General features: G+C 53.9%; 1 protein-coding gene across 29 annotated transcripts in view; it reads left to right on the top strand.

The window, feature by feature from the left end:
- The first annotated feature begins 940 nt into the window (after window positions 1-940).
- JAKMIP3 (Janus kinase and microtubule interacting protein 3) overlaps window positions 941-27,532 on the top strand; it is a 59,584-nt gene continuing 32,992 nt past the window's right edge. For 13 of the 29 annotated variants that reach the window (XM_063405058.1, XM_063405057.1, XM_063405052.1 and 10 more), the window contains exons 1-4: window positions 9,941-10,112; window positions 22,187-22,334; window positions 23,275-23,459; window positions 24,548-25,045. In XM_063405058.1, coding sequence (XP_063261128.1) covers window positions 23,325-23,459; window positions 24,548-25,045 — 633 coding nt within the window. In that variant the 5' untranslated portion in view covers window positions 9,941-10,112; window positions 22,187-22,334; window positions 23,275-23,324. The other 16 variants (XM_063405056.1, XM_063405051.1, XM_063405047.1 and 13 more) reach the window with 6 other exon arrangements.

The following is a 27,532-nucleotide window of genomic DNA, read 5'->3' as shown; positions in this document are numbered from 1 at the left end:
CCCACCTCCCCAGCACTCCCACTGTGGAGCATACTGGTACCCAGGAATGGCACTCCTGTGAGAGACACACCCCAATGCCTGGCCCTGCACTCCCTCTGGTGTGGATTTCCACAGAACACGGACCTGCTGGAGTGAGTCCAGAGGAGCCCCTCTGCTCCGGAGCCAGGCTGGGAGAGCTGGGGGGGCTCACCTGGAGAGGAGAAGGCTCCAGGGAGAGCTCAGAGCCCCTGCCAGGGCCTGAAGGGGCTCCAGGAGAGCTGGACAGGGACTGGGGACAAGGGATGGAGGGACAGGACACAGGGAATGGCTCCCACTGCCAGAGGGCAGGGCTGGATGGGATCTCGGGAATCAGGAATTGTTCCCTGGCAGGGTGGGCAGGCCCTGGCACAGGGTGCCCAGAGCAGCTGTGGCTGCCCCTGGATCCCTGGCAGTGCCCAAGGCCAGGCTGGACCCTGGGGCTGGAGCAGCCTGGGACAGTGGGAGGTGTCCCTGCCATGGCAGGGGTGGCACTGGGTGGGATTTAAGGTCCCATCCAAGCCAGAAGAGCCTGTGATTTCATGATTCCATAACTTGATCCCATCCCCTTTGCTAGGACCAAGCACAAAGCCTGGTAGCTGTTTTTAAACCCAAATATCCTTCAGTCCCCCTGGCCCTTTTCCGCAGTGCAGCCCTGCTGAAGGAGCAGCTCCGTGCAGGTTCCAGCTGTGCTGGATGTGGAGTTTTGGCTTCCTCATGGAGCTGGAAATGCCGATCCCCGCAGGCACAGCGCCCTGAGCACCGCAGGGGCGCGGGCCCAGCAGCATCCCCGGCAGGCTGGGGAACGGAGGGAGCACAGGAGTACAGGATGGTGCTGATCTGGGAAGGGAGGGCTCCGGAGGAGGGGTGCTGATTTGGAAGGGAGGGCTTTGGAGCACAGGAGCGGTGCTGCTCTGGAAGGGAGGGCTCTGGAGGAGCGGTGCTGCTCTGGAAGGGAGGGCTCTGGAGGAGCGGTGCTGCTCTGGAAGGGAGGGCTCTGGAGGAGCGGTGCTGCTCTGGAAGGGAGGGCTCTGCTCGCTGCTGACGTGCTGCCGAGCTGCAGTCGCTCCGCAATGGCTGAGCCTGCCGGCGCTGAGCTCATCCCGCCCCGGAGCGCCCGCAGCCCGCAGCCTGCCCGGGAATCCCGTCCTTAGCTCCTCCGCTTGCTCGGATCCGCGCTCGGGGGGACGTGGTGAGCACATTTTCCTCTACGCTTGCGGGGGTTTCAGTATTTTTAATTTGTTTTCCTTCTCCGTCCTCTCAGTGCTTCCCTGGACCAATCGATGCATCCCTCCTCATCTGATCCCGCTGTTCAGAGGACAGAGAGGGAAAATAGAAGCGTATGCAGCAGGGATGGATTTTTTTTTTTTCTTTTTTTTTTAGCCTTTTGCAGTGTGACTCGTAAAATTCATTTTAATGTGGCTGCTGGAGCAGCCTACAGGTTTTATCTGGAGTGCAATGCAGGCAGGGACTCCCTGGGTGTGCGGCAGGAGGGAGGGAGTGCTCTGCCCACCTGCACTCCTTCATTAGTGTCTACCTGTGCTTGCTAATGAGTGTCTACCTATGCTCCTTAATTAGAGCCTGCCTGTGCTTATTAATCAGTGCTTACCTGTGTGATGTATCTATAAATATGGACATACTGTGGGATAGATTTGTTGCACATGACCCATCTGCTGCCTAAGGGCTTTGTAGGCTCCATTTTCAGCTGTGCGTTTGGCATTCTGTGTCTGAGGTTCTTTCCCCGTCCTCCCTTCGGGGTGGTTGTAAGCAGGCTCTGATTTGCAGAGCTCTGCTCTGGATGCCAGGAAGGGGATGGCTCTGCCTGGCACCGGGGCCCAGCTGCACCTTCCTCTCTGTTTATTCCTCGGGATTTCGTGCAGTCTCTGTCGTGTGTGATGCAGTTGAGATGCCAGGGTCCGTGCTTGCTGCTGAGTCTCCTCTGCAGCTGTGGATGTTGGTGTTTGGGGCAATGCACGCCCCAGTGGGTTGCTGTGATAAATAATCTGTGTCAGTGCTCACCGAGGAACTGATTCGGGCATTTCCTGTTTGCTGAACTCCGTGCACTGCGTGTCAGATCTGCTTCCCATGGCAATCCTGTCCTCGTCGGGAAATCGCCCTGGGAGCGCCCAGGGCCAGGCTGGACAGGGCTGGGAGCACCCTGACCTAGTGCCAGGTGTCCCTGTCCATGGTAGGGTGCAATAGGATGGGCTTTAAGGTCCCTCACAACCCAAACCACGCCGGGCTTTTGATTCCATTCTGTGCTACATAACCTAAAAAAAGAAAGTTCTTTCCTTTTTCTCTCCCAGCTGCTTACTCCCTCAGCCATTTTAAATGTGATTTATCTCATCCAGATTCCTTTTCCTTTCAGTTCATGGGGTGCCTCTACTGACACTGCTAAAAATGGAGACAGAAATTAGAAAACACATTGGAGTTGGGTTGACTTTTGCCTGTTATTTCACACATTGTGTTGTGATCCAGCCAGAGGAATGTGTGTAGTACAAAATAATAATTTCCTGGCAAGAAAGACTCAGCTGTCAGCCTGGGCTCTCAGCAGCATCCTCAGCCTGGCCCCTCTCTGCACTGGGGCTCCTCTCCCTGTGTAAGGGCTTGCTGGGTGCTTCAGGGATGCTCAGAGACTGAAAGTGTCTCAGGACTGGCAGGTGACTTTACTCTGCAGTGGAATTTCTGCCTGGTTTGTGTTGGCTCTTGGCAGCTTCCTGACTCATAACTCCTTGTTCTTCACCTGCAAGTATCAGACTGGAGGAATTTTAGTGTTTTAGTGGTGTTAAAAGGCAATGGCAGCAGTACAAGGCCACAGGGATGGCCTGACCAGAGCAAAGTGCCTTTGTCACCAGGCCCTGGTGGAGAAAATAACACCCCACTTGAATAAGGCTCTAAAGCATGTGCTGAAGGCTCATGGGCTGTCTTGACAAATACCAGTCTGGGATATATTTGTGGAACTGTGTGCCTGTAAACCCTTCCCTTGGTATATGCTCAGTTGTCAACACCTCCCACGTGGTGAAGTTTCACCAAGTTTCCCAGTGCACTGTCAGTTTACAAGAGTAAAACTTTGCTTCATTTTTTTTCCCTAAAATGCATCTCTAAAACATTACTTTTTATTGCAGATGGCTTGAATTCAAAGTAGCATCAGCAAGTGAATGTTAACAAGTGAAGGCCTTTAAATAATGATCTTTAACATTTTCCCTTAAAACATGTGTTCTCAGCTTGTCACGTTCTATGCTGCAGTTCTTCATGTATGATCAGGAACAGAGGCTGAGCTTAAATGGAAAAATAATTTAAAAAGCAAGTCCTGAAAATTTTACACATCCTGGTTGCCTGGGATGTAGGATTCGACCCCATCCAATCACTCTGGGAACAAGACTCTAACAGCACTGAACAATTTGAAGGCACAAAACAGCATTTGTACAAATATATTTTGTGGTAAAAACAGACGAATATTAGCCAATACTTCCAAAATCCAAACAAAATCACTCATGGCCTCCTGTCTTTATTTGCCCACAGTGGGCCAGGAGCAAACCTTTGCATACACCTGCATGCAGAGGAGAGGAGAGCTCCCTTCTCCCAGAGCATCGAGCCTTGGCTGCTGCAGAGGCAAAATGCTGATCCATTTCTAGCAATCATTCAACCTGGAAAGCTAATTCCTGATTTTCCTTTGCAGTTACAGCCAAATGCACCGTGCCCAGATAAACCCCAGAGGTGTCAGGAATTGAACAGAATTGTGCAGAAATGCCTCTGATGGGGAATGACATCGTGGCAGATTTTTGAAAACTCTTCATTCCTGTGCAGACCCGCCGTTCCTCCCTCCACACGTGATCAGGGATTTGTAACTCACTGCTGGTGCAGAATGGAGATGAGGGTTCAATGGATTTCATCTGTGGAGCAGAGACAGTGCCTGAGGACAGACAGTCGGGAAGGGCTTGACAGAATGTCTGGAGGATAAATGTGTTTCCTCAAACACGCAGCCAGCAGCAGGGTGTGCAGTCTTGGCTTTCCTTAAATCCAGCAGAGATCCTGGCCTTGGAGCTTTGCACTGGTGCTGTGGTCACTCGACCTTGACAAGGTCACGTGCCACCAGGGGCTCTTTAGAAGGGTCACTTCAGGCTGCAGAAAGTGCCTTTTCTATCCCCTCACCTCACGTTCCTGGCTCTGTTTTCCCTGTTGGTGGTTCCAGCCCAGCTCACCCTGCCTGGAGGCACCCCTGCCCAGGGAGGGGCTGTGGGCTGGGCGTCCATCCCGCAGCTTTCCCACTCTCCCTGGGATGGGATCATGGAACTGTGGGGTGGTCTGGGTTGGGAGGGTCCTCAGAGCTCACCCCACTCCTGTAACCATCCGGGTTTGACCCAGCATGAGGCACAAAGGCTTGAGACACCACGAGATTTGCCCAGGGCGTGTTAAAGGAAGTTTGCTGTAAGCATTTATCAGATGGGGGCAGCAGTCACTGGCCACAGTGACTGGTTTGTGTGCTCTCAGGGCACTGGGCTTTTCTCAGTGTCACTGCTGATGATCCCTGTGGTGCTGGTTGTCCCCTCTGAGCTCTGGGCTCAGGTACCCTCGTGTTGGGTTTGTGACTCTTGTTTATGATACACTGGAATGGTCTTGAAGGAAAATGTATTTGCTTGATGTGTAGTATAAAAAGCAACTGGCAAACACTCAGAGGTCAAGATTTATCCATTCTATCCCAGATAATGCCTGCAGTGGTTGAAAGCCTTTTCTCTCCAATCCAAATGCTTTTGGGATTTCTACTGTGGCTACTAATGGCTAATTAAAAACTTGCTGTACTGGTAGATCCCAACGTTTCCCTGCCTGAGCTCTCCAGGTCCCCAGCAGTCACTGAAGGAGGCAGGATGCATTTGGGGGTTGTAAGCCAGCCCCAAGCTGTTGGGAGCATCCACAGGAGCCTGCAGGGCTGGCCCCGGGCTGGGGCAGCCTGGTCACCACAGGGAACCCTTCATTGTCTGTGCTGCCTCTGGAAGGACTCCTCACACTCCTGGCACTTCCACCTTGGCCTGTGCCTGCTCATTCCTGGCTGTTTGTGCCAGGGCTGGCAGGGCTGGCAGGGCCCCTGGCACCCCCAGCCCCATCACAGCCCTGCCCTGCCTCTGCCCCTCTGCTCTGGGGAAAGGAAGGGGCTCAGCCTGGGAACAGGAGGCTCAGGGAGGATCTGCTGGTCGGGCTCTGCTCCCAGGAACAGGGACAGGAGGAGAGGGAACGGCCCCAGGCTGGGCCAGGGCAGGCTCAGGGAGGAGATTGGGAAGATTCCTTCCCCAAAAGGATGCCCAGCCCTGGCACAGCTGCCCAGGGCAATGCTGGAGTCCCCATAGCTGGAGGGATTTAACAGCCCTGTGGATGTGGCACTTGGGACATGGGGCATTGGTGGCCTTGGCAGTGCTGGGAATGGTTGGACTTGATGGTCTGAGAGAGCTTTTCCAGCCTGACCAATTCCCTGATTCTTGCTGTTTGGGACACACAGGGGTCCTGTGGGCATGGCCCTGCTGTGCAGGTGTGACACAGGTACCTGCAGGGTGTGCCCTGCCTCAGGTGAGCCTTGGTGCTGTGGGTCCAGCACAGTGAGGGCTGAGCATGGAACTCTTTAATTAAGGAGTGAACTTTGAACAAGTATTTATGGATATGGAACGTTGGGGGTCAGGACCTGCTCCTGGGTGTGTAAACAAATAGAGAAGTATTTGTTAATACAAATAAGAACAGGCATCATTCCCTGGGTACCAGGGAGGGTTTTCCCTTGAGGGTCTTGTCAAGATAATCTTCAGTGCTTGGATGGGGCACTGAGGTGTGCAGTGCTGGCTGTGGCCGGGGTGTTCCAGGTTTACTGAGGGCTGCTGTACTTATGGCTTTAGGAACAATATTTCATGCCTGCTTATTTCATATTCATGAATCTCATCTATTTAAAGTAACATGCGTGCAAGCTGAGGTCCTTCCAGTTTCCCTGGAGTTCTGAATTCCAAGCTAGCTTCACTCAGATAGAGTTAATTTTTTGAGGGTTTTTTTCATGTTCTTTATCACTCAAATCAGTTTTGTTACATCTAAATGCAGGCCAGCCATCAGCCATGCAGGCTGGTAGGAGTCATCTGTTCCACCAGTGGTTATTTCATTGCTGTTGTGTTTTCATGCTCAAACCCTTTCTGGGTCTGCCTTGTGTCCTGCCACTGCTGACAATAAAGCTGTGCTGAACATCAGAAATGTGAAGTGAAAACCTGACAGGGCCAAACTTTCCCCTGCAGATCAGAATCCTGTGTCATTTCCTCTGCAGCCCCCAACAGGTCACTGATTCCCAGACATGCCTCAGAGCAGTGCTGAGCTCGAAGTCAGCCTGCTCTCAGAAATGTGTCACTGTCTCAGTTGTCGTCTCCTTGTGAGCAGAGGGCTGGGAGGGAGCTCAGAGAGAAAAGCTCTGTGTGAAATGTCACATTTAGCAGTCTTGCAGCACCTCTTCAGAAATTTCATTTGGAACCTGAAATGTTTGTAATATTCTTGCAGGGATATAGGATTTGTTTTGGTTTTCTAAAAAAAATTGCAACACATCGACTTTGAAGATGAAGCATAAAAATTATTTTTAGCATTTGCTGCTAAGTCATCAGAGATGATAAAGGAGAAAGAACATTTATAGCTCCCTTCTCTTTGGCAACAGCAGAAAAACCCCATCCTCCTTCCTGGCTGAGTAAGGAGCTTTCCTCAAAGTTGACCTCAAATCCCACCCAGTCCCACCCCTGCCATGGCAGGGACACCTCCCACTGCCCCAGGCTGCTCCAGCCCCAGTGTCCAGCCTAGCCTTGGGCACTGCCAGGGATGCAGGGGCAGCCACAGTTGCTCTGGGCACCCTGTGCCAGGGCCTGCCCACCCTGCCAGGGAACAATTCCTGATTCCCAGGATCCCATCCAGCCCTGCCCTCTGGCAGTGGGAGCCATTCCCTGTGTCCTGTCCCTCCATGCCTTGTCCCCAGTCCCTCTGCAGCTCTCCTGGAGCCCCTTCAGGCCCTGGCAGGGGCTCTGAGCTCTCCCTGGAGCTTCTCCTCTCCAGGTGAGCCCCCCCAGCTCTCCCAGCCTGGCTCCAGGGCAGAGGGCCTCCACTTTCAAAACAGGGCTTTAAAATTCTTGATTTTAATTAAACATAAGTGCTTCTAAAAATTCAAATGCCATTCTAAAACATTTCAGTTTCATTTTTGACAGCATCTCCATTTTTCATCTTAATGTTTTGACTAAAATGATTGAGAAATAAGTCAATCATCAGAAAGTGCTGCAGGCAGCAAGGTTTGCCACAGCAGCTGTGTGAGGTTTGCAGTGCCCATCCCTGGAGGTGTCCCAGGAAGGGCTGGAGGTGGCACTCAGGGCTCTGGGTAGGGACAAGGTGGGGATGAGGCACAGCTGGCACTCCCTGGGCTTGGGTTTCTTTTCCAGGCTAAGCAGTTCATTGGTGCTGTGTGTCAGACATTGCCCTGTGCCTGCAGCCTGTGGGAGCTCGGGGAAATCTCAGCCACTGATCTGCAGCAGCTCTTGCCCTTTTTTTAAGAAGGCAAAGGCAGAAGAGCAGCGGGTTTGGCCTCCATGGCAACGGCAGGGCTGGCAGGCTGCTGCTGCCTGGGGAAGCTGCTCCTGAGGATGCAATCAGGATTTGTTTTCAGAATCTGTCTGGCTACAAGCCCGTTTGCCAGCGAAGAAAGTCCCTTCCTTAATCCAGTTAGGAGAGGGATGTGTGGCTGTGCAGGGACCGGGGGGTGCCCTGGGGGCTGCTCTGAGGCCTGGCCCTGGGTAAAGGGGACCAGGTGGGACAGGGCACACCTTGAGCACCAAAGCCTCTGTTCAGCTCGAATCAGGGTATTTCATTTCCTTCCCTGCAGTTCATTTCCTGCTCTGTTGGGAGGTTCCCAGCCCAGGGCATGGGCTGGAAGTGCCCAAGGCCAGGTTGGACACTGGGCTTGGAACATCCTGGGGCAGTGGAAGGTGTCCCTGCCATGGCAGGGGTGCAGTGAGGGGAGCTCTCAGCTCCTTTTCAACCCAAACCAGCCGGGGGTTTAAGGATATAGCAAATACCAGTCAGACAGCTGGAAGAGCTGGCCGAGTTTGAGAAGGAGAGGTTACAGCCTTTGCTCAGGTCTGTGTCCCCTCCCAGAGGTGTTCTGGGTGTAATTAGGGGCACTCTGGTGGATTCTGTCCTCGGGGGGGTCTGGGCTGCTGCCCCCCTTCCCTTTGAAGCCAGACCAATGCTGTGAGCAGGAGCTGTGGCAGCAGGAGCACAGCAGCCGTGCTCTCCTGGGGGTTGGGAGGCTCTTTGAAATTGGGATTCTCTAGTGCTCCAGGCTAATATTGATTTTTTTTTCCCCTGTTTTTATTATTTTTTTATTCACGTATTCACCTCATGTCTCCTGCACGACATGAAAATTTCATTCTTCTTCTTTCTTACTCATTCACTCGTTGAATCCATTCTAAAACTCTCAACTGCACCTTGTATTTCTCTTTTTAAAGATGCTGTTCATTGGTTCACACCTGAAAACTGTACCTGGTGGTCTTAATATTTTAATGGTTTGAACAGATCTGTGCCTGCAGAGATGTCAGAATTCTGTGTGTATTTCTTCTAGATGTATGTCTTCTGTGTCTCTTCTGCACCAGCTTTTGGCTGCTGCTGGAGCACCCTGTATCTCAAAGCCTGATGGTCAGAGGCTTTGTAACCTTGAGGACTTTGTTAAACTCATGGAAATTTGCAGGATGTGTGTGGGATTCAGTGGTGCCAGCACAGGAAGGAAAACAAGAGAGTCCATTTATGTAAATGGCATCTGCATTCTTGCTTCTAATTAAAAATCGAAGGGAAAAGCTTTCTGTAATTAAAGGACATGTTTGCTAATTTGTCAGGCTGGATTCTGGAGCACTTCTTGTCGGATCATTCTGGCAGTAACTCGCAGCTTTCCCTCTCCGTAGGAACAGGCTGATCATTCCCTTCTCCTGGTCACAAACGCCAGGGCAGGGACAGGGGCAGGACAGTGTCCGTGTGTCCCACCCGCAATGCTGGGCCTGGAGCTTGGGCCTGGCACTCCTGGAGACACCTGCACAGGTGTGGGGCGTGCCCTGGGACGGGCTGGGGGTTGCAGTGTGGGTCAGCTGAGCTCAGGCAGCCCCAGGCTGTGTCCCGGGGTCGTGTCTGGGGCTGTGCCTGCCAGGCAGGCTCAGCCTGACAGACGGGGGGCTCAGCCCTTCAGAGCTCACCTGGGACCCCCTCGGGGATCCCCGGGGCTGTCCCTCCGTGGTGGGGGCAGTGCAGAGCCCGGGGACGTGGTGGGCTCTGGCCCACGGCTCAGGGCTGTGGTTGGGGTGAGGAGCTCTTTCCCTGCCTGATCCTGTCCGGGGGGATCCTGCAGCCTGTGAAAAGGCCACAGGGATCCTCCAGAGCCAGCCTCACTCGCGGGGCACTTGCCATCCCTGCCACCAGCTGGGATTCCCCGGGCAGGGCTCCCCGGGCAGGCCTCCCCGGGCAGGGGGTCCCGGGCAGGGCTCTCCGGTCAGGGTTGTTCGGGCAGGGGCTCCCCGGGCAGGAACTCCCCGGGCAAGGGCTCCCGTTCCCGTTCCAGCCCAGCCCGGGCACCCGCAGGTCCCGGGATGGGATGTGGTGTGATGGGATGTGGTGTGATGGGATGGGATGTCCGACTCCCAGGCCAGCAATGAGACGTCACCTTTTCTCTTCAGAGCAGCGCAGGTAGAGGCTGGCAGTGTCTCCTTCCTCGCCCAGCCCGCTTCCCATGCAGGCTTTGCATTTGATTTTTTTCCCCCAAGAAAGCGTTTCCTGTTGTAACGTAACCAGATGGGGAGGGTTCAGTGGAAATACCTCGGGAGAGGCTGGCAGAGCAGTGGATCCAGGAAGCAGATCCTCCCCGTAATACTGGCACGGTTTGGTAAGTTCCATCTGAAAAATAAGAAGCTGCTCCGATTGCTGAGTCACAGCCCCTCGGAGCTGGAGCCGCCACAAGCGGAGCGGCCGCGCTGCCGGGGCGGGAGCGGAGCGAGGGCGCCCCGGATCCCGCCCAGGTGCTTTTCTCGGCCGAGATGGGTTTTTAAATCTCATTGAAGCGCTCTGTAAGTTGAATTGCGTCCGTGGGGATGCGCAGCGGCGCTCGTGGCTGGCAGGGCGGGGGTGACACGGCTGTGCCGAGGCGGATGCGGGCGCACCGCGGGGACCGGGGCGGTGCGGGCGGGGCAGCGCTCGGGACGCGTCCCGGGCCGGCAGCGCACGGAGCGACCCTGCCGGGCCCGAGGGCCGGAGAGCCGCTGCCCGGTGCCAGGGGCAGTTCTGCCGGGCCCGAGGGCCGGAGAGCCGCTGCCCGGTGCCAGGGGCAGTTCTGCCGGGCCCGAGGGCCGGAGAGCCGCTGCCCGGTGCCAGGGGCAGTTCTGCCGGGGCGGGCGCAGCTGCCCCAGCTCCCCGCGCAGCCGAGGCTCTGCCGGAGCCGCTCTCCCGTTCCCATTACCGGCTGTCCTCACTGCTCTCCCGTTCCCGTTCCCTTTCCCATTCCCGTTCCCGTTCCCGTCCCCGTTCCCCGCTGCCCTCGCCGCTCTCCCGTTCCCATTCCCATTTCCATTCCCGTTCCCATTCCCGTCCCCGTCCCCATTCCCATTCTCATTCCCATTCCCGTTCCCGTTCCCGTTCCCGTTCCCGGCTGTCCTCACTGCTCTCCCGTTCCCATTCCCATCCCCATTCCCGTTCCCATTCCCATTCCCATTCCGGTCCCCGTCCCCGTCCCCGTCCCCGTCCCCGTCCCCGTCCCCGTCCCCGTCCCCGTCCCCGTTCCCATTCTCATTCCCATTCCCGTTCCCGGCTGTCCTCACTGCTCTCCCGTTCCCATTCCCATCCCCTTTCTCATTCCCGTTCCCATTCCCATTCCCATCCCCATCCCCGTTCCCGTCCCCATTCCCGTTCCCGTCCCCATTCCCGTTCCCGTTCCCGTTCCCGTTCCCGTCCCCGTTCCCCGCTGCCCTCGCTGCTGCAAGCCCCTGTGCAGCCGAGGCCCGGGGCTGCTCCAGGCTTTGCACCGGGTTTGTCTCCTCGGTCCAACATCTCCCTCTGCACCTTGTACCTTCGGGGCCTCAGGTGCACAACCCCACGGTTTGTGTCCTGAAGATTTCCTGTCTCCTCAGCCCGCAGAACCGGGAGCCCAACCCAGAGGAATTCATGCAGGGAGGAGGGAGCTGGGACTGCTGAAGGAAAGGCAGCAGGGCTCCCTTACAGCAGGGGCTGCAGAGGGCAGGGACACCCGAGCGTTCCCTGAGCACCGGTAAAATGTAGCATTGGACACTTGAAAGTAATCCTAGTTCTGCTGAAATGCTGCCAAGATATGTATTATGTAGACAGAAAAATGCTCTTGGGCTGCTATTTCCAGTGTATCTGTGGTCTTTCAATTACAGGTTTGGTTTTTAAAGCAGATCTGAAGTTATTATTGTTAGACATGCTGTCCTTGCACTTTTAAATAAGCTTTTAAAAAGTTGTTTAAAACTCAGTGTCATTAGGAGCTGTGATGCTTCTGATCCGTGGGTGATCTGCCCACCTCTGCCTGAGCCCTGCAGGTCACCCCTGAGGGATGGAGCAGAACCATGGAATCACAGAACTGAGGAGGTTGAACAAACCCTTGATGATCATCAAATCCAGCTGTTGACACACACCACCCCCATGCTCACCTCTCAGCCATGTCCCTAAGAGCCACATCTGCATTTTTTGAGCACTTCCAGGGATGGTGACTCCACCATTGCCCTTGGCAGGACTGGACAACCCTTTCTGTGCAGAAATTTTTCCTGATCTCCAACCCACACCTCCCCTGGTGCAACTCAAGGCTGCTTGCTCTCATCCTGAGGAGTTCAGCTGGGCCTTGCCCCCACTCCTGAGCCTCGGGGCTCCTTCCCTCTGCTCCTGGCCCTGCAGGGCTCCCTCAGGCTGTGCCACTGGAATGGCACAGGGATGGCACAGGGATGGCACAGGGATGGCACAGGGCTCCCCCAGGCTGTGTCACTGGGATGGCACCAGGATGGCACAGGACTCTCTCAGGCTGTGTCACCAGGATGGCACAGGGTTCCCCCAGGCTGTGTCACAGGGATGGCACAGGGATGGCACAGGGCTCTCCCAGGCTGTGTCACCAGGATGGCACAGGGTTCCCCCAGGCTGTGTCACCGGGATGACAGAGGGATGGCACAGGGATGGCACAGGGCTCCCCCAGGCTGTGTCACCAGGACGGCACAGGGCTCTCCCAGGCTGTGTCACTGGGATGTCACAGGGCTCTCCCAGGCTGTGTCACTGGAATGGCACAGGGATGGCACAGGGCTCCCCCAGGCTGTGTCACTGGGATGGCACCAGGATGGCACAGGACTCTCTCAGGCTGTGTCACCAGGATGGCACAGGGTTCCCCCAGGCTGTGTCACAGGGATGGCACAGGGATGGCACAGGGCTCTCCCAGGCTGTGTCACCAGGATGGCACAGGGTTCCCCCAGGCTGTGTCACCGGGATGACAGAGGGATGGCACAGGGATGGCACAGGGCTCCCCCAGGCTGTGTCACCAGGACGGCACAGGGCTCTCCCAGGCTGTGTCACCAGGATGTCACAGGGCTCTCCCAGGCTGTGTCACTGGAATGGCACAGGGATGGCACAGGGCTCTCCCAGGCTGTGTCACCAGCATGTCTGTCCCATTCTGCTGGCTTTGCACCAAGCAAGAGCAAAGCAGGAGCTGTGATTCCAGTACAGAAACAAGTAACTGAGCAGGACAGGAGTGTCCCCCAAAGGCAGAGTGCAGACTCCAGGGAGTGCCAGTCCTGGCTGGAGGGGCTGACCTGTGGTGGCTGTGCTGGGGCTGGGGCTGCCTGCAGCACCAGGGGCTCAGCTCCTGCCCTTTCCTCCCCTCTTCAGCTTGCCCAGTGGTGGTTTGACCCCAGGAGCAGCAGAACATGGGCAACTGCTGCCAGGGTTTGTGGTGTGTGATCCCAAGTCAAAGGTTCATCCTTCCACCAGAAAAATCCTTTAATTTCCTGCCAGTGCCCACAGGTGGTTTCTTGTTCTTGCAGATAGTACAAAAAGTATCCGAAACATCCTTTTCACCTACACAGTATCAACCATTTAATAACTTCCTGTTCAATGCCCCTTCCAAAAAATCACAGATCCTGACTCTTTTATTACCTGGTTGCACCTATTATGTTTCATTTAGGGGAATTTGAGTGGATTAATGAATGCCTACCATTTAGCTTTCTGCAGCAGCATAATGCTTTTCCTCTAATTTCACATCTCCTGCCACTGTAATACCTTATTTACATTGCTGTGTGCACAACAGATGTCCTTAGTGATGACTTGATCTTTCCTCCTAAATCTCTGTGTGCAGGATATGTCAAATTGTATTTTAAAATGTAGATTATCTTGTACTTTCCCGGATTGAGTTTCATGTTGCTAAGTTACCAATTTTTTCAGTTTGAGGTTATTGTTTTATTTGTTCTTCCTTTTGCCTGCCTGTCCTCTTTCCTGATTGACCTACATAATCCTCTGTTATCAGCAGGTTTTTCTGTCCTGCCCTTTCCCAGGTCACCAGAACACCAAGCAGAGCCCCAGCCTTGGCGCTCGCAGCTGGGAATCTCCTCCCTGGAGCAGCAACTCCTTTGTTTTGATCCTCCATCTGTGATGGAGCCTGTTACACACCACAGTGCTCTCCTCACAGGGTGGGATTGCTGGGGCGCCCTGGCTGGGCCAGGAGCTGCCTCAGTGACCCCTGTGGGTCCCCCAGCTCAGATACTCTGTGATTCCACAACCCTTGAGCACTTTATCACAGGAGTGTCCAAGCCAGGAGTGTCCTTGTGAAACTGAGATCCAGATTTCCATCCTCGCCTCCCCATCACCTTTAGGAGCCAGGATTCCCTGAGGCCGCTGTGCTGCCCCAAGCACAGCCCCCGTTTCTCAGCCCCTCTGCCTGCTGGCAGTCCCTGGCCTGCTGGGCAGGGTTTCCTGGGCACGGGCTTCTCCCCTGGATGGAATGAGCTGGAGGAATTTGCATACTTTTGGTTAAAATTCCCAGGCTGCTGTTTATCCATCAATATAAGCCAGACTGCAGAAATGATTTTGAACCTTGGAGTTTTGGAAAAAGATTCTCAGCATCTCTTTTTTTACCACAACTTAGTTCAGCAGCAGCGCTAAAACAGCTGGATGGACTCGGGTGTGGGCTGAGTAAGCAATGCAATGCTCCTCCCTTGCATTAAGTGACATGTTAACAGATGGCAGGGGTGTTAGACATGCAGCTTTGCAGAACAGGGCTGCAACTGCAGCCCGGAGCAGAGCAGCCACAGCCATTGCTGCCCCTCGTGCTGCCCCTCGGGTGCCCAGAGCCCTGCAGAGCTGCAGTCCCCCTCTCAGGGCCCTGGGAAGGCCTGGCTGGGCTGGGGGACACAGCCCCTGTGCCATCCTGGCTGCGGGCACTGCCCGAGCATCAGGACCAGCCTGGTCAGGAGCCAGACGGATGAGCACAGTGCCAGCAGCCACTTTCCCTGGAGGAGTAAATGCAGAAGGCTAAAGGAGTGGAGAACCCGGGACTCAAATCCCAGATTACCCAGCTGCCACACTGACCCAGTAGCTGGGAAAGGGCTCCTCTGCAGCTCCTCCAGCCTTGGAAGGAGACGCTGGTGGGAATGGTTTCCCGGTTCATTATGTTCCACATTCCACAAGGAAAGTGCAGCCGTGCTTTTCCTGATCGCCTGCACAAGTCCTCGAGGGGGAGATTCCTGCAGGGGAGGGGTTTCCCCGGAGGAGAGGAGGCATCAGCCAGGAGATGCCGCTTGGGAATGAGTCACTTGGCCTCAGAGGTGAACTCTGGGAAGTCAATTTTAGTGACCCAATGGAGGGCACAAGCAGAGGCAGCTGTTGAAGTTCCTCTTTTACCTTTTTTCTTCTTTTTTTCCTATTTGTTGCTAGTCTTGGGGGGGAAAAAAAGAAAAAAAAAAAAGTTATGGAGCTCTTGTGTTGAAAATAAGATTTTTCCAGATAAATGGATTTTGGAATCTCAGAATGGTTTCAGTTGGAAGGGACCTCAAAGCCCATCCCATAAAGCCAGCCATGGCATGGCAGGGACACCTTCCCCTGTCCCAGGCAGCTCCAAGCCCCAGTGTCCAGCCTGGCCTGGGACACTTGGATGGGGCAGCCACAGCAGCTTGGGCAGCTTATTCAGCCTGTGGTCCCTGCGTTCCAAATGTTAAAGTGAGGGTGGAACAGCCTCTTCTCCCCTCCCTGGGTGTGCCGTGGGCAGGGAGGCCCCAGGCCCTGCTGTGGCTGCGTTCAGTGGAGCTGCAGGGCAGCGCTCTCTGCATGCCAGGCACACTGACTCCAAAGGTTATGCAGCATTTCCAATCCAATCAGCTTTAAACAATCAGATTAGCTGCAGGGTGCTCGGCCGGGTGCATGTGCAGAGCCCTCCTGGCACAGCTGCCCAGGGTTCACCTCCATGCCTGGGGGCTGTGCCTTGATACCCCCACGGGCACAGGGCTTGGCTCATGCCACACCAGTGCTTCCCACTGCTCTCTGAGTCCTTTCCCTGCAGCCTTTTCCTCCCCACCTGTTGCTCTGTCTCTCCTCTGGAAAACCCGAGCTTGGTTCTGCCAGGTTGGTCAGGGTTTCTGGCTCACCATCTGGCAGGACATTTTGCTTTTAGGATTTTATTCAATCATCTTCTAGGGGCTTCTTTTGTTATAAAATCCTTTTTATAATGAATCTTTTCTGTATAGTTGGAAATATTTATTTAGCCAGTGCCTAAAGGGGCTCCAGGAGAGCTGGAGCGGGGCTGGGGACAAGGGCTGGAGGGACAGGACACAGGGAAGGGCTTCCACTGCCAGAGGGCAGGGCTGGGTGGGATCTTGGGAATCAGGAATTGTTCCCTGGCAGGGTGGGCAGGCCCTGGCACAGGGTGCCCAGAGCAGCTGTGGCTGCCCCTGGACCCCAGTTTAGCAGTTGCTGTGTTCTGAACTCGTTTGCCATCTCTGGATTGAGTCTCTCCCTTTACCTTCCCCAACAAATCCATGCTGGATGCTCCATGCAGGCAGCACGGTGTCTCTCAGGGCTCTAGGGCAGACCTGCCTGCCCCAGAACGTACCCAAAGTCCTCTGATCCTCCCCAGGGACCCCTTCCCAGCTGAGAGCCCACTGGAGGCTGGCCCCTGACCCCACGGGAGTTCCCCTGCCAGCCCCTGCCCTGGCCCAGGGATGCTGGGGGGACAGGACTGGTGCTAATGCCTGGCACTGCCACCCCGGTGGGTGCCACCCCCTCACAGCACATCCCCAGCCACTCTGGGAGTCTGGGCACGCTCCTGCCTTCTCTCTAAAGCAGTGTTTGTGTTTATTTGAGGATGCTGCTGCTTTGTGTTTGGTACTGTGTTTCTGAGGATCCCCTTTGCTGTTCAGTGACAGGGCAGAGGAGGGCTGGCATAGGGGAGGACACTCACAGCAAGTGTCACAAAAAGGTCATTTAAACCAGGATACTTAGCAATGAAAAATCAGGTTTGAAATAATCTGATCCTCAGTTTTCCAGGCTGCAGGAACAGCTTTTCACTAGAGCCTGATGGACATCTCCCAACTGTTTGCATTTGGGAGATTAATCGACTTTCCATTCAAATTCTCCTCTGTTGCTGTGAAATGTCAATTTTTATCTTGATTTAGAGCTGGGCACACACCTACTGAGAAGTAAAACACACTGTCAAATAGAAATGTCATTTTTGGATAGTCTGGGTCAGCCCAAAGAAAGGTTCCTACTCCCATCAGTCTTTTCCTGCTGCCCAGTTCCTCACAGCTGAATTCAATGGTGATGAGTCAGTCTGGAAATTAACCTTAATTCTGAAATCCAAAGCACAGTGGTTTTGTTGCCACTGTTGAGTCTGTTATTTTTCAAGCTCATTTATAAATTGAATAAATCCAAGAATTGAAAATCTTTTATAAGAGTGTAGCAATTAAATACTGCCTTTTCCATCCTCGAATCCAGCTGTGTTGTGTGTTGGTGCCGAAGAGGATTGGAGGGGTAGCATTAAATAGTTATTTAGGGATGTTAATAACATGCTTAAAACGTTTCCATCAAGTGCTTTTGGATGGTGCGATGCCATCTGTGTTACAGTTGATTTAGTTAATTACACAGGCATGAATTCCTTGGGAGAAGGGATGGCATTGCTCTAACAGCTTGTTTGTGAGCAAGATAACGCAGTGACACGCTATTAAACTCGTGGAATTGGGTCTGAAATATATTCCTCACTAACAGTCCTCCCCAAATTATGCTGAGCTGCTCCAGCGTAATGGATAATTTGGGTGGGTGTGTTATTGGAGTGTATTGCAGAAACTCCAATGGAGTTTTGTACCTTAAACTTTGGGGGCTGTCTGAGAAAAATGAGAAATTACTTTCCTACCTACTCAGTTGTTTTTAGTTAATTATTGCTCTTTCTACAGATTAGCCCCCAGAGCTGTACAATTAAACAGGCATCCTGCTGTAAAATGGGCCTGCTGGGGTTTAGCAGCAATTGTGTCTGCCAGTGTTGCATTCAGAGGCTGTCCTGAGCTGGGACACACAGGATCACCCATTCCAGCTCCTGGCCCTGCAGACACCCCAAAATCCACGCTGGGCATCCCTGGGTGTCCAAACCCTCCTGGAGCTTTGGCAGCCTCGGGCCGTGCCCATTCCCTGGGGAGCCTGGGCAGTGCCAGCACCTCTGGGGATGAACCTTTCCCTAAACCCATCCCAAACCTCCCTGGCACAGCTCCAGGTGTTCCCTATAAACCCAAATTAGCTTCAAAACTGACACCCAACTCTGGTTTGCACTTAAACCAAACCCCAGCAAACCTGTGTAAAATTAACCAGAGGATGGGACTTGGATTGTGGGTGTGGCACAAACAGGTGCCACTCACAAGGGGAGTGTGCCCAGGGGAGCCTGGAAGCTGCAAATGTGGAGCCTACAGAGGACATGATCCACCCAGCAATGAGTTAAAGCCAACTACGGTGGAAGGATTAATCTTTGAGGAAAAATTCAGGTCAGTCGGGATTTGACATGTGTCTGTTACAGCTGCTGCTGGAATTGATCTAATCCTCAGCAAAACTTTGGCCAGACTTCCATCTGCAGAGATGTGGGGGCTGAGGGGCAGAATTATTGTGACTCAAAAGCAGATATTATTTCATGAAAGAGAGGGTTTAGAGCTTACATCACTCTGGAAGCATTGGTTGGTTATTTATTTCCCTCTGGAAAGGGAGACTTGCTCCACACCAGCCAGCTGCAGGTACCAGGCTGTGTTACCTCTGCAGTGTGGGGAGCCCTCACCTTCCTCAGCACCAGCATGGAGCAGTCAGATGTGCCTCTTTGGACACCTGGGTTCAGTCACCCACACTGATTGTATTTAAAAAAAAAAAAAAAAAAAAAGAATTTTATCTAATCAGTCTCAATCCAAACAGCACAGAGAAAAATCCTCACAGAATGTCCAGGGAATGGAGCTGGGAAGGGTCTGGAGCCCCAGGACGGGCTGAGGGAGCTGGGAAGGGGCTGAGCCTGGAGAAAAGGAGGCTCAGGGGGACCTTGTGGCTCTGCACAGCTCCTGACAGGAGGGGACAGCCGGGGGGGTCGGGCTCTGCTCCCAGGAACAGGGACAGGAGCAGAGGGAACGGCCTCAGGCTGGGCCAGGGCAGGCTCAGGGTGGGCAGCAGCAGGAATTTCCCCATGGAAAGGGGGCTCAGGGATGAGAACTGCCCAGGGAGGTTTGCAGTGCCCATCCCTGGAAGTGGCCCAGGAATTCCTGGAGGTGGCACTCAGAGTTCTGGGGACAGGGTGGGGATGGACACAGGGGGACTCCCTGGGCTGGGTGGGCTTTTCCAGCCCCAGTGATCCCAGGATTGGATTCTGAGGTTCTGCATGTGAAGGAAATGCACAATAGAGCCCTGTGTGCAGGACAGTTCATGTCTTGGCTATTGTTCTCTGCTCTCAGCTACCTGGTTTTCCCATGCAATTTCCAACAGGTTTCCTTCTCACCTTGCAGTGAGTGACACTGTTTATATGGATATATGACAAATGTTGTATGGATAAAGCCCAAAGCACAACTCCAGCATGGGACACAATTGCATTGGCTTAGCATGAAATTCCTTTCCAGAGAAAAACTCATTTTTTGCATTCGGATCTATAGGCTGGTACAGGCCTAAATGGAACATGGGTATTACTCATAGGAGGAAGTGGGAACTCAGCCACGAACAGTATTACATTTTCTTTCTATTATAGCATTTCAAGGTGCACCAGAGGCTCTAAGACGTTTGTTTAAACTAATTAATCAGAACAATTTGTCAAAAACAGAGAACACCAGTGCTCACAGGGTTGTGCAGACATTGGAAATGTTCCATATTTGTAAGAACAGTGTTCTGCTTTCAAATATTGGTACCCTGGGTAGGGATTAATTCACTTATTTTTAAGCATGGTGAAACATTCATTTCAGCAACTACTACCTAGAAAACACGTTTCCCAATTAGTCTTGATGTCTGAATTGCAAGTCAGGAGGCAAAGGGAGCGCTGAGCCCTGCTCAAGGCAGCTCTGATGCATTATTGATGCTGTTTTCAATATCAAACATGCCAGGAATCAGATGCATAATCTATTCTCCCAGCATCAAAAATATGATGACCTTTCTGTTCTGTTAAGGTGATGTGCCTGATACCTGCCCCTTCTGTGTAACTCCTTGGAAAAATAAAGGAAAAATCCGGAGGCAGGTGCCTGGTTTTCCAGGGAATATCTCCTGTGCCCAGAGCTGCTCTGTGCCCTGCGGGGATGGGGTGTGCTGGGGGTCTGTGCTCGGGGATGTGCCCCCCGAGATCCCCGCGTGTCCCCAGTGTCAGAGCAGGGTCCTGGAGCAGCAGCTCTGTGCTCCCCAGCCCGGGGTGAACCCCTCCTGGCTGCCCCTGGGCCAGCACAGCGCTGCTGGCCTGGCAGGGCTTTTAGGGATGTTTTTCTCCCAGTATTGGTGATAAATATTCTTTCAAGCCTAGCCTGGCATTTGGCCCCGGGTCCCAGCTGGCTGCTCTGCCCGGGCCGTGCTCCAGCAGACACGGCTGCTCCTGCTGCAGGGCCACACTTGTGGCAGCACAGACCCCACTTTCATGGCCCCAACAATGGCACTTGTCCCCTGCACACACTCAGGCTCGTGGCTGTCACTGGGAGCAGCCCAGTTCAGTCCTGTTTCCATTCTTACCCAGGGAGTGACGGCCCGGCGTGTCCATCTCTGCTGTCCCCAGCAGCAGATCCCACGTGGGCACTGCCACTCCTTCACCACGCTCACACCCCCACTGCTGTCCCAAAGGGATTCTCTGTGGAATCCTCTGAACCCCTCAGGGGAATCCCTGGAGCCTTGCCTTGGAAAAATGCACTCTAGGGTCTCCACCTGGGCTGAAAGAAGACTTCCCCTGTGGTGCCTTGCAACTGTGTGGTTTACCTCAGTTCTGTTTCCCCCATGTGCCCCTAACCCTTGTGGTTTCTCCAAACTCTCCAGTTGTCCTGGTTTCTCCAAGGGTTTCCCCTTTGGCTCTGGCATCCCTGGTGGCCTGCCCCGTGTCCCCTGTAGGGCACTGCCCTTTGTGGCATCCCTGGTGGCCTGCCCCGTGTCCCCTGTAGGGCACTGCCCTTTGTGCCCCCTCGTGCCCTCAGACCGTAGGCTGCTGACCCCACAGGTGACCCTGTGCACTCCGCGTGCTCGGGTCTCTTGTCCCGATCCCCTTGGGCGTGCTGGAGTAAACCTGGCTGGATTCCTCATACAAAGGCCCCTCCTGCCCCTCTTGGCTGAGCCAGCCGTGCTGTGGGTGGTGTGTGGACCTGCCTGCTTTGCCCTGTGCCTCCCGAGCAGCCTTTCCACAGGAGATGCCTTTGGGGACTGGCAGCAGCAACCAGCACCTGAACCCCCCGTTGGTACAAGGCTCCTCCACTGCCCCTCAGGTCCTTCCCCACCGCTCCCCAGAGGGTGCCTGGGCAGTTGTGGCATTGGTGACATGGTTCAGTGGCCTGGTGTCATTCCTGGACTGTCCTGTGCAGGGCCAGGGGCTGGATGTCAGTGACCTAAGCAGGTGCTTGGCATGGAATGTGGCAGTTCCTCCCATTAAGCCTTTGTAACATTTTAAAGAAATTTTAACATTTTAAAGAAGATTTAAAAGCTGTGACACTGTAAGTATCAGGACCTGTGGTTCTACAGATTGACCTCAGATAAATTCCACCAAGTGAACTCTGCCTCACAGTACCAGCTCCTCAGTTTTTCGTTTCTGTGAGCACACAAATGTAAATTCTCATGGCCCTCACCTGTCAAAAAGAATCCTGTTAGCAATTACTCTCTCAAATCCCTGTACCAGTCAAATTAGGACTTGTCTGCCATTCATGTGGAAGCAGCTAAAGCTTGTTGGTGGCCGTGTCTCATTTCCTCAGGTTGTGAACTAACCTGGCTCACACTGCCTCTGCCTTTGGAGGGAATCCTCCAAGAAAATAATTGTACTGTGCACAAAGGCCTCATTTGCTGCAGCAGGTAGAACTCTGTGCCTGTGGCTACAGGCTGCCCCATTTTTATCAATAAAGAAATAGGGTTTTAAATCTCCTCTGGTGGGTTGTGTCTGCATGCACAAAGCAGCAAGAATCTTAAATGTGAAGAACACGTACTCACGTTACAGATTTTTCAGGCAATATCTTTAAAATTTAATTTATTTCTATTTCTTTGCCCAACCAAACATGCTTCTTTTTATAGAAACTTCCAGGCTACAAAGTCAGGCACCAGCCTGAGAAACAGCAGAACTGAGGCTGTTTGTACCACCTTGGTTTGGACAATTAACATCAGGAATATTATTTTATTCTCCCACTTTCTTCTCTAGCTCTCAGCCTCCCTCCCCTCTGACCCAATGCAGATGTGTAGTGACTGCTTGTCCTGTGGGATTTCTCTGGCTCTTGGCAGCTCTGCCCCCCAAATTCCAGCCGCTCTCCTGGATGCTCTGAGCCCTCTCCCAGCCTTGTATCCCATTTTTATACCCCCAGAGCAGCTGCCTCCCTCTTTTTTTCCCTGACAGATTCAAGCTTTTGCTCTTGGAATTCAAACCAGGCCTTTTTACTGTGATGTTGTTGTGAGGTTGGCTTTGTTGCTGTTACCATTAATTGTTGCTCTCTCCCTGCAGCTGCCCTGACCTGCTGAGCCCACCCCGAGCCTGGACAGGGCAGTGCCTGTGCTGTGCGTGGACCCTGAGTGATGAGGGACAGAGCCAGGCACTGAGGGCACCGGCCAGGAGCACTGCCACCTGCCTTAACTGCGCTGGTACTAAAAAGGTTGGAAATGTTTTCCAAAATCTGAGCACCTTTTAATGGGATTTTTTAGTATAACCATCCTGTGATTCCATGGAATTCCATGGAAATAGACTAGAAATAAAATCTTCCCAGCAGCTGCTGTCTCCAAGCAGTGGCAGTGCTGGGGCCTGGTGTGTGGAAGTTCCTCCTGAACATCCACATCCCCTGCCCTGTGTGGGTCCCACATCCCCTGCCCTGTGTGGGTCCCACATCCCCTGCCCTGTGTGGGTCCCACATCCCCTCACTGGGGGTCCCACATCCCCTCACTCTGGGGTCCCACATCCCCTCACTCTGGGGTCCCACATCCCCTCACTGGGGGTCCCACATCCCCTCACTCTGGGGGTCCCACATCCCCTCACTGGGGGTCCCACATCCCCTCACTGGGGGTCCCACATCCCCTCGCTCTGGGGTCCCACATCCCCTCACTGGGGGTCCCACATCCCCTCACTCTGTGGATCCCACATCCCCTCGCTCCGGGGTCCCACATCCCCTCGCTCCGGGGTCCCAGGGCAGATGGAGGAACAGGACCCTGCCTGGCAGGAGGGTGCAGCCAGTGGGGTCAGGCTCTGCCCCTGGGACAAGAGGAAATTTCTGCATCAGAGGAGGTGCAGGTTGGGCACTGGGCTCCAGTTCTCCATGGAAAGGGCTGTCCAGGGCAGATGTGGTCCCCACACACCGTCCCCAAGCCTGGAGGGATTTAAAAGCCGTGTGGATGCGGCACCTGGGGACACGGGTCACCGGCAGTGCTGGGGAGACGCTTGCACTGGATGGGCTTGGAGGGCTTTTCCAAGCCGAAGCAAGCTGTGATTCCACCCCCAGTGCAGGGACCCGGCCCCCCGGCGCTGTCCCGGGTGCCGTGTCCCGGGTGCCGTGTCCCGGGTGCCGTGTCCGGGCCGTGTGACGGTGCTGTCCCTCCCTGCAGCCCCGGAGGATGTAGAGCGCGGCGGGCCGGAGCAGCGGCCGCCCCCCGCCATGGCCCGGAGGGGCCCCAGCGGCCGCGCCCGCGGGGACAGGCCCGACGCCCTGGCCGCCCTGCAGGCCGCCAACGAGGAGCTCCGGGCCAAGCTCACCGACATCCAGATCGAGCTGCAGCAGGAGAAGAGCAAGGTGGGCAGCCTCCCCTCCTTGGAATTGGTGTTGTTGGGGAAGTCAGAAATGCCGAAATGCTCTCTGCTGGTTCTTCTCTTTCCCTGTTTCGCTGATTTCATTTGGGTTTTGCGCTCCTTCAAACCGGCTGCTTTCCCACGTGTACAGCACTAAACCTCAGCTCTGCCTGCTGCGCTGATCCCAGATTCCCAGGAGACAGCTTCTTCCTCAGCCCTTGGGAGAGGGACAGCTGATGGGGCTGGAGCCTCAGCTCTGGGAGTCTCCAGCTCTCGCCCTCGGATCCCCTCTCAGCAAGAGCATGGAATACTCATTTGCTTTTCCCTAATTCCCCAAATCACTCTCCACTGATAAACTTTGGGGGTTTATTGGTTCCGGAACAGAAATGTGTCACCATGCAGGGACAAAATGACAGTCTGCATTTTTCCATGAATTTGCATCATTTTATTATTTGGCATCTCAGACTATGAATCTGACACACACGTACATATAAATAGAACATCTGTTAATCGTTTTGCTGTGAAACAGCATTTGCAGATTTAAGGCTGAGGACTTTGTTTTCCTTCTCCGTGTCCTTCACAGCCACTTCAGGCCATGGCTTCTCTGAAGTTTATGGCATGGTTTTAAATTAAAGCATCACTTGAGCCTTGTGTGGTCAGGTACAGTCGGTTATTTCTGCTGAATAATTCATGGCTTAAAAAGCATCTGGTAAAATGCAGCTGTTTGGGGCTTCACAGGAGCTTGCACAGAGCTTTTTGTGCCCTGCCCATGCAGGTGCGGGGTTTGGTCTGAACAAGCCAGAGTGATGGCCCTGGCATCTGATGTTTCCCTTTTTTGGGGGAATGTGCTGTGAGAGCTTTTGCAGAATAAAGTAAGGACTCACTCAGAACTGTCAGTACTGACTGATTCCCAAATGTGTATTAAACACGAGCCTGCAGTGAGAGAAAGGTCTTTGCTACCACCAGTTTGTAGACACACACATACTAGCATTGAGATGTAACACTGTAAAGTCATCTGCACCAGTTTTAAATAATATCATATCTGTTCATTGGTTGATTGAAAATACTGTATTTTTTTGATTTTCCTCATAGGTCAGCAAGTTGGAAAGGGAGAAAAATCAGGAAGTGAAGCAGATCAAGGAGCACGAACAGCATAAAAGCACAGTGGTGGTCACAGAGCTCAAAGTCAAACTTCACGAAGACAAAATGAAGGAGCTCCAAGCAGTTCGAGAAACACTCCTGAGGCAGCACGAAGCTGAACTGCTGAGAGTAATAAAAATCAAAGACAATGAAATCCAGAGGCTCCAGACCCTGCTGAACGCCGTGCGTGACGGGGCCCCGGACAAGGTGAAGACGGTGCTGCTCAGCGAGGCCAAGGAGGAGGCCAAGAAGGGCTTCGAGGTGGAGAAAATCAAAATGCAGCAAGAAATTTCTGAGCTGAAGGGGGCTAAGAAGCAGGTGGAGGAGGCTCTGACGATGGTCATCCAAGCTGACAAAATCAAAGCCGCGGAGATCAGGAGCGTGTACCACCTGCACCAGGAGGAGATCACCAGGATCAAGAGGGAGTGCGAGAGGGAGATCCGCAGGCTGGTACGTGTGGCCCTCTGCTCCCGTGACCTGTGCTGCTGGTGGGAAATGAGCAGTGCTGCACCCACTGGGGGTGCTGAAACCTTGGGGCTTGCTCCAGGTCTGTTTTACATTTATGGCACAAAGGTAAAACTGGTTTTTAAAAGTATGAGTTTGGTTTTAAAGGTATTCATTTGGTTATAGAAGTATTAGTTACTGGTTTTGTCAGAAACTTCTTTATCCGTGTCACAGCCTGTGGGCATTGTTCACATCAAAGGTGTCAGGGAGAGCCTCAGGTTCCTGGCTGGTCAGGGGAATGCTACAAGAAGTGAAAACAGTGGAATAGTTTTGTTTCTTGGGCTATGCCTCTATTTCCTCACCAAGCATTCCTTCCTGATGCACCTTGGTCCCTCCCTTTCCCTGCCTTTGCTAGTTCCCATGAGCATCCCACAGTGAGGCTTGCACAATCCCAGATGCTCTGTTTCTGCACCCCTGAGTGCTAGACAGGCACAGGGCATTCGGGGGAGCTCCTCTCCATAGCCAGCGTGGTGGATTTCCCCAGGACAGGGGCAGGCTCTGCTCCTCTGCTGGCTCCACTGAGCAGCTCACTGGGCTCTCACCTGGCTCTGTGTGCCTGCCCTCAGCTGATCCAGCCTTTGATCCTCAGCTGCAGCAGCTCCACTCTCAAAGGCAGCAGCCTCACACCTGTGGCCTTGGGAGTTTTCTTCTGGCGACGGCGGGAACTGGCTGGGGAGGTTGGGAGGGAAGGTGGGGTTTGGAAAAGGGGAAATCCCTGTGGGAGGGAGCTCCCTCTCAGGGAAGCCTTTGCACCAGAGCCTGGCAGACCACCAGCACCTCTGGGACTCGAGGGGTTGCTTCACTGCTCTGTGACCCACAGTGCAGAGTGCAGGAGTGCCCCTGAGCTGCTCCAGGATGTGTGCCTCGGGTCTTGTCTCAGTATTCATGTGCTGTCACCATCGTTCTGTTTGCCATGCTGCTCTGCAGCACGCGGTGTCCTGGTACCAACCCATCCAGGTCTCTTCCAAGTCATCAGCCCTTAGCTGTTACCCAAATTCTAACAAGTTTGGAATGCCCAAGGAGCTTGCAGCCTGGCCCCAAATCAAAGGCTGGCAGCGTGACCACACTGCAGAACCTCCTACCCTGGCAGGATGCTGGCACAGCATCACCTGAGCCCTGACACCAAGGGGCCTGGCAGGGACTGACACCCCAGCAGTGGAGTGTCCCCTGCCTTTATTTATCCTCCTCTTCTCTCAGGCTTTAGGCCATTGAGATTTTTTCATAGGTTATTTTATTTTTATGAAGAGGATATTAAAAATAATTTATAACCAACTGCTCTATTGATGCTGTTCAATTATCCTGCAGTGTAAGTACCTTCTTCTCTAACCATCCATCACTGGCATTGATTTCATACATCACAGTGAATGGGGGGCTAATGAACATCCTAAATAAACTTGCTGCATCACACAGAACGTCCCCACTAATGGCCTTTAATGTAGACGCTGTAAAATAAATATAGTCTTAGTTATAGGGAATAGAGCAGTTCAATGGAATGTTTTCTGAACTGCCTTTGAAAATCAAACTTTTTAAGTTCCTGCTTGAAAGAACGAGACTTGTTCACTGCACCAATGTAATTACTTGATGCTGTGATTCCTCCAAGCCCTGAGCGTTTCCTGGGTGGCATCAAGTGCTCTCAGCTCCGTGGACTCCACCCTCAGCTCTTTGGTGAGAGCTGGTGGCTCCTGGCACCTTGTGGGGAGGGCCCTGATGTCTGGGGTGAAGGGCTGCAGTGCCCTGGTTACAGTCAGGGATGCACTGGCTTGGGCATTTTCTGTGCCTGCATGGACTGGCAGTCTGTGAGAGGAGCAGAGGGAGCGGCCTCAGGCTGGGCCAGGGCAGGCTCAGGGTGGGCAGCAGCAGGAATTTCCCCATGGAAAGGGGGCTCAGAGATTGGCACTACCCAGGGAGGTTTGCAGTGCCCATCCCTGGAGGTGCCCAAGGAATTCCTGGAGGTGGCACTGAGTGCCCTGGGGACAGGGTGGGGATGGACACAGGGGGACTCCAGGCTCTGTGATTCTGAGTATTCACCACATAAAACCCCAGCTCTTCACTGTGGTCATTCCCAGGGCCAGGGTGGGTGCCAAAGGCCTCAGGCCCTTCCCAGGGAGCAGGGCTGGCAGCTCGCAGCACTGCAGCAGCACAGGAAGGCAGTAGGGCGTTTGTCAGGGGTGCTCAGGCTGCTCTGTTCCTGTGCTGTGCTGCACACGTGGCTGTGCTCTTTGTGTCCCTGCAGCTCCCCAAGGTGCTGGACTCGCCCAGCCCAGCTGGCCCTGGCCCAGCACCCCAGCAGGGCCCTGCAGGAGATGAAATCCCCTTGCAGATGGCAATGGGCACGTGTGGCAATGGCCTCCCTGGGAGAGAAGGTCCAATTTTAGTCAACTGTTTTGAAATTTCAGTTTGTGCACCTTAAACCGCCCTGAAACGCTGCACGGC

Source organism: Prinia subflava, chromosome 9, assembly GCF_021018805.1.
Source record: "Prinia subflava isolate CZ2003 ecotype Zambia chromosome 9, Cam_Psub_1.2, whole genome shotgun sequence".
Classification (NCBI taxonomy): Eukaryota; Metazoa; Chordata; class Aves; order Passeriformes; family Cisticolidae; genus Prinia; species Prinia subflava.
This window is presented reverse-complemented; position numbering and strand designations above follow the sequence as displayed.